The 17035-nt window shown below is 38.9% G+C and overlaps 2 protein-coding genes across 6 annotated transcripts in view; both read right to left on the bottom strand.

Annotated features, from left to right (window-relative positions):
* The window catches only part of SLC35A1 (solute carrier family 35 member A1), a 55047-nt gene that overhangs the window by 35485 nt on the left and 2527 nt on the right, over window positions 1–17035 (bottom strand). The gene's annotated exons all lie outside the window — the stretch shown is intronic.
* CFAP206 (cilia and flagella associated protein 206) overlaps window positions 4872–17035 on the bottom strand; it is a 43731-nt gene continuing 31567 nt past the window's right edge. For 3 of the 5 annotated variants that reach the window (XM_047860399.1, XM_047860394.1, XM_047860396.1), the window contains exons 12-13: window positions 15399–15542; window positions 4876–5395 (exon numbers count right to left, since the gene is read on the bottom strand). In XM_047860399.1, coding sequence (XP_047716355.1) covers window positions 5165–5395; window positions 15399–15542 — 375 coding nt within the window. In that variant the 3' untranslated portion in view covers window positions 4876–5164. Of the gene's footprint in view, window positions 5396–15398; window positions 15543–17035 lie in introns of all 5 variants that reach the window. The other 2 variants (XM_047860395.1, XM_047860398.1) reach the window with 2 other exon arrangements.

Below are 17035 nucleotides of genomic sequence, written 5' to 3'. Positions count from 1 at the left end.
ATAAAAGGAAGCCCATTACTATATCCATTGGTAATAAAGTAAAAGTGTAAGCTGTGCAGTAAGCAATACCAAAAGGCTTAAGGAAGTTACAGTTAAATTCAAGTATGTAGCTACACAATAGGTTATTAAAAGTGGTGAAGTTTCAAGTATAGTAAATCATTAACTATAAAGAACAGTTAGACAAATGCAGATATCTAAACATAATTGCTTCCATGACAATTTAAGCAAACTGTTCATTCTGCTATTAAGAAAATTAGAAGCACCTAGGTGGCTCAGTTGGTTAAGCCTCTGACTCCCAGTTTCAGCTCAGGTCATGATCTCAAGGTTGTAAGATCAAGCGTGGTACTGGGCCCTGGAGGTGAAGCCTGCTTGGGATTCCCTCTCTCTCTGCCCCTCTACTGCGAGCTCCCTCTATCTCTCTCTCTCTTTCAAAATAAATAAATAAACATTTAAAAATAAAGAAAATTATATTTGCTAGGTAATTATTTTAAAACAATTCTTTTCTATGGTGTAATATTACTAAAGACAAGTTAAAAGAATTGTTGCATTTTATAATTGAGGAAAATAATGAAAATACAAGGAGACAATGAAAAATTCAGTGTCTGGACTTGTGTAATAATCATCAATATCTAAACATTTATTTGAGCTTAACTCTCCCTTGCCTCTGCTTCCTTTTTTAGTTACCATAATCTCATTTTTCTTTTCATGCCAAACAGTACTGATTTGTAGTCTGTACTTATTTCTACGATTTTCTGCTTGCTGCAGTCCTGTTTCCACGCAAGCCAACTCTATTAAAACAGAGCTTAGCAGATGCCGACTCCATTGACCTTTTCTCATTTCTCATCCTCTTCTGTTTATTCATCAGACATTGAGTGAAAGCCATAATGCGCCAAGCATTATTCTGGGCACTAACTGAGAGCTTGAAAATAGAAAGTGGACAAAATAAGGGCGGGAGTGCAGTAGAATGAGACACTAGAGATTCTTTCCTCTCATGGCTAACATTAACAAATCACTTATCATGTGAATGCTTTGCATGGGTTAACTCCTTTAATCCTCTTAACAACCCAGTGAATTAGAAGCTATTATTACCCCAATTTTTATGATGAAGAAACTGCAGCAGAGAAATATTAAGTAACACAGCTAGTAAGTAGTGGACCTTCACTTTACTTCCTTGACCACAGAGACTCCTTTCTTTTTCTACTCCTCTGACTGCTCCTTGGTCTCATGTTGTCTCTTCCTCCTCATTCCATCCCCACTCCCTTGGGGATGACCTCCCAAATTACCTTTGTCCAGTTCAAATTCCAGTCATCTCTGCTTTATTATTTTTGTCATCCTTTAAACACAGATTTTCTGGTACTGAACATGCTCTCATTTTTGATCAACCAGTTCCTCTTCCCAACTGTCCTCAGCCTCCTAGGGTAGACACCCTGAGGTCATGCTGTGATATTTCCTTCCCTTTCCTGAGATGTTATATCCTGTTCATCAAATCTCACATTTGCCCCTTCATGTCATCCATTACCACATGCCTGAATTCTTTCAACAGCTTCCTAGCCATCTCCTTAACTGTAGCGTCTCTCTCCCACAATCTTCTGCTCAAGAACCTACAATGGCTTTCTAATTGTACTACATAAAGTCCTAATCTGACTGCATAAAGGCAACCTATTCCTCTGCCTGGCTTTCAGCCTTCTCCAAAAGCTGTACCAACCTGGCGTATCCTTATTTGCTACTACTTCTCAAAAAATAATCTCCTTTTTCCTCTGTTCCTCTCTCTCTTCTTTTCCAATGACTATTTGGCTACTGATCTCTTTATCAGTTCCCACCTTGGCTATTAAAATAATCATTTGACCAATATCCTGCCTCCAGTTTGTTCTTTCATTTATTCCTTTTTTTCTGCCTTAGTTCACCCAACAAAATTCTATACAAATGCCAGGGATATAAAAATGACTAGAACACAGTTCAAATCTCAAAAATCTAACAGGGAGATTACAGATGACCACGTATGTACTTATTTGAGTACTACAGTAAGAGTATAAATAAAATGTAGTGAAAACTCAAAGGAAGAAGCAATTAATTCTCCTAAAGGTGATAGGGGAAATATTCACTGAAAAGGTAAAGCTGACCAGGCTGTTTGAGGACAGTGTAATTTCATGAGGGTGTCTGTGGAGTACATTCCAAGTGACAGGGAAAAGCGAGAGTAGAGAGTGGTGGTATTAGACAATGACACATTTGAAGAGGTTGAGTTCAATTTGCCTAATATGTATAGTGTTTGGAGACAGCATGAGAGGAGCAGAAGATGAAACTGGAAGGTAGATGGATATATTTTGAAAAGTCTTACATCATGTATGAAAGAGTTTTTCCATCATCTCCTAGGTAATAAAAGAGTTTTGGTAGGTGTTTAAGCAACGGAAGTGAAAGTTGGGGGAAGGGGGGAGGGTGACACTATCAGATTTGTATGCTAGAAAAATTATGCCAATGAATCTGGTAATAGGACTAAGTCCTAAAATATAGCGGTCATGGTGAAAACAGAAAGACAGATTCCAAAGACAATTCAAGACAAATCAGCAGGGTTTGATGACTTTTTAAATATAGGGGCTATGAGAGAAAGGCAATCAAGAAGTTTTTTTACCTTATGCTACTGACTAGATGGTGATGGCCTCTAAGCACAGAAAGAAATACAGAGGGAGAAACAAGTCTGTCAGAGAAAATGAGTTTGGCCTGTAACCTGCTGAAATCGGGGTGCCTGACACAGTGTCCAGCATGAGGTTGGAAATCTTTAGAGAACATTGGGGCTTGGGAAGATGGTCAAGATCCTAGGAAAAGATGAGGCTATCATTTGATCTAGCTCCCTTTATCCTGATTCTGTTGCACTTTCTGATATTAAATTTAGTTTTTCAAATTGGGTTTGATATTTTTATTCACTTGGCAATTTTACTTTCAGCCTTAACTTGATAACCCCAAATTATGTCTTATCTTATGGCTTATGGCTTATGGCCATTCTTTTCTGTGTTTAGAAATATTGCAGAACCGAATGAGGTTTGACAGAACAGATAAAAATCAAATACCTGATGCTGTAAAAATCAGTGTTAGCTCTAACCTCCCACCTTCTTCAAGGACAGAACCCTGCCCCCCACTCCTAGCCCCAGGCCTTGCCCCAACAGCCAGTCTTATCTTTAACATCATTTTTATTTTTCAATGTTTACTATTTATTTTTAGAGAGAGAGCAATGGAGGGGCAGAGAGAGAGGGAGAGAGAGAGAATCCTAAGCAGGCCCTGAGCTATCAGCACTGAGCCCCATGCAGGGCTTGATCCCACGAACCAGGACATCATAACCTGAGCCAAAATCAAGAGTCCAACGCTTAACTGACTGAACCACCCAGGATACTCGAACACCATTTTTAAACTTCAGGTATGAAAATTACGAACACTTAGAAGTAGGTCAGGGGGCGCCTGGGTGGCTCAGTTAAGCATTGTACTTCAGCTCAGGTCATGATCTCACAGTACATGGGTTGGGGCCCTGCGTTATCCTCTGCACTGACACCATAGAGTCTGCTTGGGATTCTCTCTCTTTCCCTCTCCCTCTGTCCCTACCCCACCCCCCCACTCTCTCTCAAAAGAAATAAGTAACTTTAAAAAATGTTTTTAAAAGAAAGTCTATTTAAAGTTTACCTTTACGATATCTGTGCAAAGTGCAATTTGAAACATATTCACATTATAGATAACACTATACATATACAGAAAGCAAATTATATAAACACCTTAAAAGTCACCAAGGCAGAAAAAATACATTAAATATAAATTATCCCCTGGCTATTAAAGCATGTTTAACAGTCCCTCCACCAGGGAGTCTTTATTATCTAGGACTGGTATTAGAAATATGTAAGAAAGTAATAAAATAAAGAAATAAACTTAAAATATATATATTGGGCACGTGGGTGGTTCAGTCAGTTAAGTGCCGGGCTCTTGGTTTCAGCTCAGGTCATGATCTCACCATTCGTGGGTTCGACCCCCAAGTCTCATTCTGTGCTGAAGCATGGAGCCTGCTTAGGATTCTCTCTCTCCCGCTCTCTGCCCCTCCCCCACTCCCATGAGTACATGCTGTGTGTCTCTCTCCCTCTTAAAAATAAATAAACTTGGGGCGCCTGGGTGGCACAGTCGGTTAAGCGTCCGACTTCAGCCAGGTCACGATCTTGCGGTCCGTGAGTTCGAGCCCCGCGTCAGGCTCTGGGCTGATGGCTCAGAGCCTGGAGCCGGTTTCTGATTCTGTGTCTCCCTCTCTCTCTGCCCCTCCCCCGTTCATGCTCTGTCTCTCTCTGTCCCAAAAATAAATAAACGTTGAAAAAAAAAAATAAATAAATAAATAAACTTAAAAAAAAAAAAAAAGAAGTTTGTAAGACAAACTTTTGTAAGACAAAAAAAGAAGTTAATAAAACTACAGCTCTAAAATTCAGCTATTAGTAATTCACATGGGCCCTATGTACAACTGCCTATAGGGCCAGGCAAATAAGGCACAGGAGTAATGCGGGAGACCAAAAAGACAGCAGGGGCTGGGACTAGAAGTGTTTGACCTATGAAAGGGCACAGCTACTACTCACAGGAATACTAGCCAAGTATTGGCAAATATTCTGACTTTTTTTTCCCAAGGGACTAGAAATCCAGATTTTATGTAAAATTTCCAGATTTTAAAAATTCATGTGGACCTCTGCTCTAATTGTTCCAAATTAGTGAGGTTTATTATACATCAATTTAATCCCGTTAACATTTAATACTTTAATGAGGCTAAAATATTGCCTAGGTTTTAAAGTTTTAATGTTTACCATTAAAAATTATTTTAGAAATAAATAAGCTATCTTAGTCATAATCTTATAAATATATTAATATCTAAATACATCATAATTTCAGCCTTTAATGCTGCCAAACTTTTTCTAACAAATAGAAGCTAAGTGGGCAGAGTTTTATTTTTCAATTTTAATAGAATGAAAAATGTGCTCCAGAGAACAACTTTTAGTTTTTTGTAGCAGTTTGACAGAATCCAGAAAACATTCACACAACCAATGAATGTGCCAGACTCACAAAATTTAGTAATTTCCATTGATGCAAAGATATTTGTCAATATTTGCCACTGTTCATAACTTGGTGATATCTACTTAAAAAATACAGTCTTTAACTAGGTCTCATCAACAGCTCTAGTTAAGTTCACCTTGACCCCATATGTGATTTTACCCTGTCCCCCACGAAGACCAGCTATGTAAATCTGGGGCCTGGGCACTCGGGTGCTGCTTTCTCTCATAGACTGCGTGCTGGCATCCTTTGGTGGGTACACCTGTGAACAATTTTCTCTTCTCATGTGACTAAGGTCAGTTTGTACTGAGTGAGTAACCTTCCGACGCAAATTGGCCTAAGAAGAAAGAGAATACACAGGAATTAACCCATCTCTAAAGAACAAATAATTTGGCCGAATCTTTTTTCTCAGTCCACAAAGAAATTAGCCCTACAACACAGCATATTGCTACAAAACATTAAAACATTAGAAAAACTAGAACATAATAAATATCCTTTGCCAAGAAGTGAGAAAATACATAAAATGTTGAAAACGGACCCAAAGAAAGAACATACAGATCACACTTAACAGTGAGCCCAATTATTTGTTAATATAATCTTTTAATTCCTTCATTATTATATTTTGAGATTTATACAACTTGGATTTTTCCACCATACTGGGTTTATTTTTTTAAAAGACAAAAATTTAAGATTTCGTTTCTTTTTTAAATGGGCTTCACCCAAGACTTTTAATATAAAAAGTTCTGATGTCTTCAGGTTATATTTTACATTAGTCTACATCTTGCTCTTTTTATGGATTACTAATAAACATGAAGTTAAACAGATTACTCAGGCTGGGAAGCAAAGAGGAGTTTTATTGAAAGGAGACAAGGAGTGGGGTGCCTGGGTTGCTCAGTCAGTTGAGCATCCGACTCTTGATTCTGGCTCAGGTTGCGATATCACAGTCCCTGAGATTGAGCCCCATATCGGGTTCTGCGTGAGTGTGGAGCCTGCTTGGGATTCTCTCCCTCTCTCTCTCTGCCCCTGCCCCACTCATTCTTTCTCTGTCAAAATAAATAAACTTTAAAAAACAAGCAAACAAAAAAGGAGACTAGGAGTTACTGAAGTAACAAAGAAGTCCAAGAAAAGAACTCAGAAGCATAAAAGCCTGTGACTTAAAAAGGTAGAGACCGGCGTAGCGTAAATGGGGCCAACATGGCAGAGAAGTAGAGGGATCTGTACCTCTCGCTTCTCTCAAACAAAGAAGGGCTGAAGCCAAAGGACTTTGAACCTCAAGAATCTTGGAGAAAAAGAGACTGAGTCTACCGGGGAGAAACAGGGACAAACTGAAGGGCCATGGGTGGGTGATTGCAAACGGGGGGGAGATAAAACAGGCCGCATAGGCACGGAGGGGAGGGATCCCCTTATGCAGAAAGCCAAAAGGAAGAGAAAGAGTGGCTAGGGAAGCATAGGACTATATCTGGACAAGAGAAAACCCTCGGACCAGGATGGAGAAGGATCCCATCTCTAACTGCGGGGCTTTCTTCAGACTGGGGCAGGCTGCCTGGTTCATGCACCTGGGGAGGCGGGGAGCCATCTCTGGGTTCAGTGGTAGATTAGGGCACAGTCCACAGCAGGAGAAACCGGTCCTCTCCCCTGAAGTGCTTCCGCACAGGACAAAACCAGCCGGGACCACATATGGGGCCTGGATAGAGAGGTGCTTCCCCAGTACCAGGGCACACGGAGCAGGGATTTAAATCCCAGCCAAGAGCCTGGCACGGGAGTCAGTGGACCCAGACAGCCTCATTTGCCGCTGCGGCCAGTGAGGATGGCTCCAAAGGAGTGATTTGGGACACCGGGTTGTGGAGAAGAGACTGGGGGGGGGGGGGGGGGGTCGCCATCTTTCTCCCCACCACCACCAAGGTGAGGCCTCAGAGATCCCACCATGGAAACCACAGTGGAGGCGGGAACAGCGTACACCAAACCAGGCGTATCTACTGGGTAACTGCGTATCTACTGGAGAGGGACAGACGCTTTGGAGGCAGTCGGCCCCCTCCTCCAGACTAGCACTGCTGCATTGCCTGGATTAATCCTAGGATAATTCTTGTTATTTAGATATAGTCTCCCTTCCATTTCTCCTTCTTATCTTTTCCCTCCTCCAGGCTGGCTATTCCGGTTATTGGTTTGTTTAAACAGACATATTTAATCCATTCTCTAGATACATGTTCTACACCTCATTTACTTTCCTTTCTCTCTCTCTGGAAAAATCATGTCCTCTAGTTTCTCTGTCTGGGTAATATTATCTTTGCTTCTTTTTCCTCACATCCCTCCTTATTTTCCTCTCTCTCTCTCTCTGGATTAAGCCTTTTAGTCTCTCTGCCTGGTCAATGTTTATTTTTTCTCCCCCCCAACGCCCACCCCTGTCATTTCTCTCTTTGTATGTGTTCTTCAATCAGTACCGCCTCCACCCTGTTCTTTATTTGTAGCTGGTGTTCCTGGTATTTTATTTTTGGATTGTTTTTAGTTTTTTGTTTCTGTTTGTTTTATTTGTGTGTTTGCGTATTTTTGTTTCCTGTTTGTTTGTCTTCCTTTCCAGGGCTACTTCAAGGAACAAATCAAAGCACACCTGATGGAGAGTCCAAAACATCATTACGAATAGGGAAATAAAATAACCAAAGTCACAACAGAGAACAAGTAACACACTCCAAAAAACATCTCCTGAAGAGCCAGGCCCTGGACAGTGTATGACCACCCTTTAATATAGCAGTGCTCACAATGCAGAGCATATAACAAGCTTTTAAAATTCATAAGGGACAAAAAACTAGCCAAAATGATGATACGGAAGAATTCTCCTCAAAAGAAATTCCAGGAAGAAGTGACACTAAAACATGGATCAAAACAGATAAAAGCAACATAACTGAACAAGAATTTAGAATAATAGTCATAAAATTAATCATTGGGCTTGGAAAAAGCATAGAAGACAGCAGAGAATCTATTGCTGCAGATCAAGAAACTAAAAATAGTCATGATGAGTTAAAAAATGCTATAAATTAGGTGCAAAACAAAATGGAGGCAGTCACAGTGCGGATTGAAGAGGCAGAGGAGAGAATAGGTGAATTAGAAGATATAATTATGGGAAAAGAAGAAGCTGAGAAAAAAGAGATAAAAAAAAAATCCAGGATCACGTGGGGGAATTAGTGAACTATATGATTCAATCAAAGGGAACAATATCCGTATCAAAGGAATCCAGAACAAAGAGAGAGAGAGAAAGGGGCTGAAGGTATACTTGAACAAATCATAGCTGAGAACTTCCCCAATCTGGGGAAGGAAACGGGCACTGAAATCCAAGAGGCACAGAGAACTCCTTTCAGACATAACTTGAATCGATCTTCTGTACGACATATCATAGTGAAACTGGCAAAATACAAGGATAAAGAGAATTCTGAAACCAGCTAGGGATAAACAGGACTTAACATACAAAGGTAGACACATAAGGGTAGTAGCAGACCTATCTACTGAAACTTGGCATGCCAGAAAGGAATGGCAGGAAATCTTCAACGTGATGAACAGGAAAAATATGCAGCCGAGAATCCTTTATCCAACAAGCCTGGCACTGAGAATAGGAGAGATAAAGGTTTTCCAAAACAAACAAAAACTGAAGGAATTCATCACCACTAAACCAGCCCTACAAGAGATCCTAAGGGGGATTCTGTGAGTAAAATGTTGCAAGGACCACAAAGTACCAGAGATATCACTACAAGCATGAAATCTACAGATAATACAATGACTCTAAACCCATATCTTTTAATAACAACACTGAATGTAAATGGACTAAGTGCTCCAATCAAAAGACATAGGGTATCAGAATGGATAAAAAAAACCAAGACCCATCTATTTGCTGTCTAAAGAGACTCATTTTAGACCCGAGGACACCTTCAGATTGAAAGTGAGGGGATGGAGAACTACCTATCATGCAACTGGAAGTCAAAAGAAAGCTGGAGGAGCCATACTTACATCACACAAACTAGACTTTAAATTAAAGGCCATAACAAGAGATGAAGAAGGGCATTATATAATAATTACAGGGTCTATCCATCAGGAAGAGCTAACAATTATAAATGCCTATGCACCAAATTCAAGAGCACCCGACTGTATAAAACAATTAATCACAAACATAAGCAACCTTATTGATAAGAATGTGGTAATTGCAGGGGACTTTAATACTCCACTGACAACAATGGATAGTAGACAGAGAATCAGTAAAGAAACAACGGCCCTGAATGATCCACTGGACCAGATGGACTTGACAGATATATTTAGAACTCTGCATCCCAAAGCTATACTTTCTTCTCGAGTGCACATGGAACATCCTCCAAGATAGATCACATGCTGGGTCACAAAACAGCCCTCAATAGATATAAAAGAATTGAGATCATACCACGCACACTTTCAGATCTCAATGCTATGAAACTTGAAATTAACCACAGGAATAAGTCTAGAAAACCTCCAAAAGCATGGAGGTTAAAGAACACCCTACTAAAAAACGAATGGGTCAACCAGGCCATTACATAAGAAATTTAAAAATATATGGAAACAAATGAAAATGAAAATACAACAATCCAAATGCTTTGGGATGCAGCAAAGGCAGTCCTAAGAGGAAAATACATTGCAATCCAGGCCTATCTCAAGAAACAAGAAAAATCCCCAATACGAAATCTAATAGCACACCTAAAGGAACTCAAAGCAGAACAGGAAAGACACCCCAAACCCAGAAGAAGAAGAGAAATAATAAAGACCAGAGCAGAAAGAAACAATATAGAATCAAAAAAACCAACAACAGAACAGATCAATAAAACCAACAGTTGGTTTTTTGAAAAAATAAACAAATCGATAAACCTCTAGCCAGGCTTCTCAAAAAGAAAAGAGAGAGGACCCAAATAGATAAAAGCACAAATGAAAATGGATTTATTACAACCAATCCCTCAGAAATACAAGCAATTAGCAGGGAATACTATGAAAAATTATTAACACCCACACACTACCAAAACTCAAAAGGGAAGAAACAAAACATTTGAACAGACCCATAACTAACTAGTGAAGAAATCAAATCAGATATCAAAAATCTCCCAGCAAATAAGAGTCTGGACCAGATGGCTTCCCTGAGGAATTCTAGCAGACATTTAAAGCAGAGTTAATACCTATCCTTCTCAAGCTACTCCAAAAAAAACAGAACAGGAAGGAAAACTCCAGACTCATCTATGAAGCCGGCATTACTTTGATTCCCAAACCAGACAGAGACTCAGCAAAAAAGGCAACTATCCCAGGCCAATACCCCTGATGAATATAGACACAAAAATTCTCAACCAGATACTAGCAAATCTATTTCAACAGCATATAAAAAATAATTATTCACCATGATCAAGTGGGATTCTTTCCTGAGCTGCAGGGCTGGTTCAATATTTGCAAATCAATCAGTGTGATACATCACATTCATAAAAGAAAAAATAACAACCATATGATCCTGTCAATAGATGCAGAAAAAGCATTTGACAAAATATAGCATCCTTTCTTAATAAAAGCCCTCAAGAAAGTCGGGAGAGAAGGAACATACTTAAACATCATAAAAGCCATTTATGAAAAGCCCACAGCTAATATCATCCTCAATGAGGAAAAACTGAGAGCTTTCCCCCTGAGATCAGGAACACAACAGGGATGTCCTCTCTCACCACTGTTGTTTAACATAGTGTTGGAAGTCCTAGCATCAGCAATCAGACAACAAAATGAAATAAAAGGCATCAAAATTGGCAAAGATGAAGTCAAACTTTCACTTTTCACAAACGACATGACACTCTACATGGAAAACCTGACAGACTCCACCAAACGTCTGCGAGAACTGATACATGAATTCAGCAAAGCCGCAGGATACAAAATTAATGTACAGAAATCGGTTGCATTTTTATACACCAATAATGAAGCAACAGAAAGACAAAGAAATTGATCCCATTCACATTTGCACCAAGAACCATAAAATACCTAGGAATAAACCTAACCAAAATATAAAAGATCTGTATGCCAAATACTCTAGAAAGCTTATGAAGGAAACTGAAGAAGACACAAAGAAATGGAAAAACAGTGCAGGCTCATGGATTGGAAGAATAAATATTGTTAAAATGTCACTACTACCCAAAGCAATCTACACATTTAGTGCAATCCCAATCAAAATTGCACCAGCATTCTTCCCAAAGCTAGAACAAGCAATCCTAAAATTTGTATGGAACCACAAAAGATCCTGAATAGTCAAAGTAATACTGAAGAAGAAAACCAAAGCGGAGGCATCACAATCCCAGACTTCAGCCTGTACTGCAAAGCTGTAATCACCAAGACAGTACGGTATAGGCACAAAAACCGGCACATAGACCAATGGAATAGAACAGAGACCCCAGATTTGGACCCACAAACTCAAAATGGATGAAGGACCTGAATGTCAGACAGGAAACCATCAAAACCCTACAGGAGAAAGCAGGAAAAACCTCTTTGACCTCAGCCACAGCAATTTCTTACCTGACACATCTCCAAAGGCAAGGGAATTAAAAACTATTGGGACCTCATCAAGATAAAAAGCTTTTGCACTGCAAAGGAAACAATCAACAAAACTAAAAGGCAACCGATAGAATGGGAAAAGAGACTTGGGAAATGACATATCAGACAAAGGGCTAGTATCCAAAATCTATAAAGAATTCACCAAACTCCACACCTGAAAAACAAATAATCCAGTGAAGACATGGGCAGAAGACATGAATAAACACTTCTCTAAAGAAGACATCCAGATGGCCAACAGTCACATAAAAAGATGCTCAACGTTACTCCTCATCATGGAAGTACAAATCAAAACCACACTGAGATACCACCTTACACTGGTCAGAATGGCTACAGTGAACAAATAAGTAGACTACAGATGCTGGAGAACATGTGGAGAAACGGGAACCCTCTTGCACTGTTGGTGGGAATGCAAACTGGTGCAGCTCCTCTGGAAAACAGTGGGGAGGTTCCTCAAAAAGTGAAAAATAGATCTACCCTATGACCCAGGAATAGCACTGCTAGGAGTTTACCCAAGGGATACAGGAGTGCTGATGCATAGGGGCACTTGTACCCCAATGTTCATAGTAGCACTTTCAACAGTAGCAAAATTATGGGAAGAACCTAAATGTCCATCAACTGACAAATGGATAAAGAAGATGTGGTTTATGTATACAATGGAATACTACTTGGCAATGAGAAAGAATGAAATCTGGCCATTTGCAGCAACGTGGATGAAACTGGAGGGTATTATGCTAAGTGAAATAAGTCAGTCATAGAAAGACAGATACCATATGTTTTCACTCATGTGGATCTCGAGAAACTTAACAGAAGACCATGGGGGAGGGGAAGGGGAAGAAAAAGTTACAGAGAGGGAGGGAGGCAAACCATAAGAGACTCTTAAATAGAACAAATTGAGGGTTGATGGGGGTGTGGGGGGAGAGGGGAAAGTGGGTGATAGGAATTGAGGAGGGCACCTGGGCACTGGGTGTTGTATGGAAACCAATTTGACAATATATTATATTATAAATAAATAAAAGTAAAAATAAAATAAAATAAAATAAAAATAAAATGAAATGAAATAAAATAAAATAAAATAAAATAAAATAAAATAAAATAAAATAAAAATGTAGAGACTTGGAAGGTGAGGAAATATTCCAGATTTTGAGACACTGTGGATGACTGAGAACCAAAACTACTTCCTCCACACTGAGTTTATTGTCTACATTAGTGTGACTTTTCTATTTGGACATCTTCATTAGCATAATTTGATCATTCCAAGGGACTCTTACCAAAGCAAATAACTTGATTGTTCACTACAGAACATCCCGAAAGACACACGTTCAGTAGTAAGTACCAACACACAGATTCTAACATTCTCTGCACCCTACCCCATAAATCTTCACTTTCTATTCCCATCAGTGCTGGGCTGCTTTTTCATGATCTTTACCTAATCTAATTCAAGCCCTCATCCCATCCCCTGACCTACTCTTGGCTTTGAAAGACCTACCTTCCACCAAACTTCACATTCTCAATACATTCTGACCTTGCTCTTCCTCCTCAAGACACTGCCTAGGCTCTGCTGAGGTGCTGATTCCTCCTATAGCTTTAAGCAATACACTCAGTTTTGTCTTACCAGCACATTGTACTGGTCATATATGGGGAGCCAGCATTTGACGTGATGTGATTCCAGAGGAGAATTAGGTCTAAGGTGAGCCTCAGAATTAAGTGGAGGTTGAAGAATGAGAAGAAGAGTTCAGTCGGTATGCAGTGCAGCCCCACGGGATACGCCATTCTTTTAACATTTCCAATCCAGACCTATGCTGGTACCTCTACCTCTCATATCCATCCAACCATCATTCCCCTCTTCTCCTTTGCCTATTTATATACCTCAGACCAACTTAAAATGTCACCAGGATTCATTTTTTATTTCACTTCTATTCTACCACTTACCAAGAGGTATTGAGATATTTTTAGTGTATCAGTGTCACTTGCTAGACAATTAGTTTCTGAAGAACAAATGTGTAATATCTGTGTTACCCATATATATCTGATGGGCTCAAGTGAGTTTAGTAGATAACACAAAAGAACATTGGGGATGGAGCTTCATGTACTACAGAAGAGTAACTGATAGGAATGCTAATGGAACGAGGATCTGGAAGACATACCAGGAAGCTGATCCTTCCTCATCCCAGGAAATTAAGGGACTGAAAAGCTGCCACCACAAAGGGTGGCAAGAGAAATGCCATGATTGGTGAAAAGCCTATGAGACACTGAATATACAAACTGCCAAAAGCTAGACCTTATATGACAATAGAACTCAGATCCACAACCTCTATAGCTGTAGCTATAAGCCCGGAACAGACAGGACTTGGCCAGCTTCCCTATTTTTTTGCTACCCACGCCCCCACCTTCCAACTAAGGACCAACCAGAGAAAGCCGACTATGCCCACCAAACCATTCACATAAGAGCACCAACTTTGAGTTAGCCTGCTTCCATTTTCCCCATGTCAACAATCTCCAGTCAGAGCATGCTTGAAGCCTTCCCCTTTTTTTCACTATAAGGCTTTCCCACTTTCCCTGCCTGCTTTGGAGTTTCTGCCAACGGCCAGTGATGATGGTTGACTCCCTTGCTATAGAAAACTTTGAATAAATAGCCTCTGTTCTGATTTGGGTAGTCTTCATTTACTCCCATACCTGATTTCAGTTAAAGAGATGGATAAAATATACTAAGAAAAGGCTATAGATATAAAAGTTTATTTCCTTTGTACTCTAAATACTTATTGTCTAAAATGACAAGGTACTGTAAAAGGGTGAGAGGGAAGTATTCCACTGAGTCACACAGGGATGAGATTTTCAAAGCCAAGCTTTGAGGGCAGGCACCTCTTATGATTAAGGTGACTGAGAATTAGAAGGACAAGAGAGCTCAGTGCCTGTAGAGAACATGCTGACGTAAGAGGGGACACAAGAGAGGTTAACATTCTGCTCCTCAAAAAAAAAAAAAAAAAAAAAGACTACAAAAGACAAAGATATACTTTAAATGATTAGAGGAAGCTGAAAGTGCTCTAAATCTCATAGATTAGCACAATAGATGGATATAGAAAGAGAGAGCAACTACCATTGTTCTAGTCACTGGATGGTATAATCTGAGAATAGTTTCATGCTTCCGTATGTGCTTAAAATTAGAAGACAATCTTACAATGTAAAGCTGGCAAATTATATGCAAAGAACTCTGTATACATCCCACTAGTTTATATAAGTAATTTAAGTTACCCACTCTATGACTAACAACACATTAAAGTTCCCTAACCTATAGCTCTCAGCTTTAGCACCATCTTCCTGGAAACTCCCACACCATGAGAGCCAAGTGGAGGGAGAAGCAAATACACAGGCTGAAGCAAGAAAGAAGAAAGATGAGGCAGAGTTCCAAGTAAATGGCCATTGTATACATCCATAGAAGCCACAGGAGCAGAAACAAGGAAAGCTAGAGGCCAGGGACGCTGGTAGAAATTGTTGGACAGCATGCCTATTTTCTAGAAATTGATTCAATGAATCTAGAACATTGCCATCTTATCACAACAACTACCCTTGAGAGACCCACCCTGCTCGTACCAAAACAATCCCTTTTGGTCCTGTGCCCTGGATCTGTAACTTTTGGGACTAATTCTGCTTTAATTTATGGCTGAATGTAACACATGTACAAAATATCATCTCTTCTGCTGTCTTAGCTGAAGAAAAACAAATTCCCCAACCTATAAATAATTTTAGAAAATATTGTTACAAACCAATTTTATAGCTTTTCTTCTCAATTCCCATTCATTCCACTCATATGATCTCACAATCGTTGGTGGCAATATGTGCGTATCTGTTTGTGTGCTACTTTCACACTTTGTAATTGGTTTTATATGATGTTTGTCAACATCTTTCATCTAAAGAAATGAAGTTCTGTAATTAGTATTTATTAAAAAGCAGCATTATTTAGAGATAACTAAAAATAAACTGACAAAAAGATTAGAAAAATAAGAATTTTTCAACACGGAATATACTCATAAAGACAGCAGAGAAAATAAGCTAATAGTAGTGAACTAAATGTGATAATTTTCCTGGGCATTATGGCTTTCTTTGTACCTGACTTTGTGAACTTAATATGGGAGGTATATTTTGGGAGGGGAAAACCTAACATTCATTCAAGTCAAATGCCCCTCTCCAATTTTCACAATCGGTAGCATACATGAATACTTTGTTGAAAACTGACTGAAGTTTAAAATAGCCATTAAATGTTAAATATGAATCACATTTGTTTAAAGTATCAAAACATCTTTAGAATATATCTAAACCCCAAACTATGCATACACTTGATTTTGTTTTAGTTGGATATTTTGATTTTCTGCTGGGATACCCACAAGCTCACTATTAAAATATTAAATATTAATTCCAGGCTAAATAAGATATGATTGTGCTATATATGAAGTTGCTGGAGAGGGTGGTAGAGGTTTGAGGAACTCAGATCATAGTGCACAGGAGGGACAGATTAACTTTTTTTTTAATTCCAGTGTAACTAACACGGTGTTATATTAGTTTCAGGTGTATAATATAGTGATTCAACAATTCTGTACATTACTCTGTACTCATCACGATAAGTGGACTCTTAATTCCCTTCACCTATTTCACCCATCTCCTCACCTACCTCTCCTCTAACAACCACAAGTTTGTTCTCTGTATTTAACAGTCTGGTTTTTTTGTCTCTTTATCTCTTTGCCCATTTGCTTTTGTTTCTTAAACTCCACATACGAATGAAATCATATGGTACTTGTCTTTCTCTGACTGCTTTATTTCACTTGGCATTACATCCTCTTGATCCATCCATGTTGTTACAAATGGCAAGGTTTCATTCTTTGTTATGCCTGAGTAATATTCAATTATATGTATGTGTACATATATGTATATGTATATATATATACACATATATGTGTATATGTGTGTGTATATATGTATATACATATACATACACACATATATATGCCATGTAAGATTACATATACATATGTACATATGTACATATACATATACACACACATATATATATATGCCATGTAAGATTAACTTCTTACTCAAATCAAACAGCAGATAATTACTGATTGCCTACCACCTAACATAAGATATAATTTTTTTTGCCTTCAGAATGATGTTGTGATATAGTTGGGTAGATAAAAACATGTTGCAAGATGATTAGCAATATTACACAGTACAAGTAAATGGCAAGTAAATAATTATAAGAACTACAGCTTTGAAATATGAAGGGAGAAAACTCACTTCCATAGGTACTTAAGGTCACTGAAGAAGAGCTGGGAATTAAATACACAGAAAGAAAGGAAAAAACAAGACCCAAAATATAGGGAAAAATTGTTTAATGGAAAACTAT

Source organism: Prionailurus viverrinus, chromosome B2 (genome assembly GCF_022837055.1).
Source record: "Prionailurus viverrinus isolate Anna chromosome B2, UM_Priviv_1.0, whole genome shotgun sequence".
NCBI classification, from domain to species: Eukaryota; Metazoa; Chordata; class Mammalia; order Carnivora; family Felidae; genus Prionailurus; species Prionailurus viverrinus.
The sequence above is the reverse complement of the archived record's forward strand: the minus strand, read 5'-3'. Positions and strand labels throughout refer to the sequence as shown.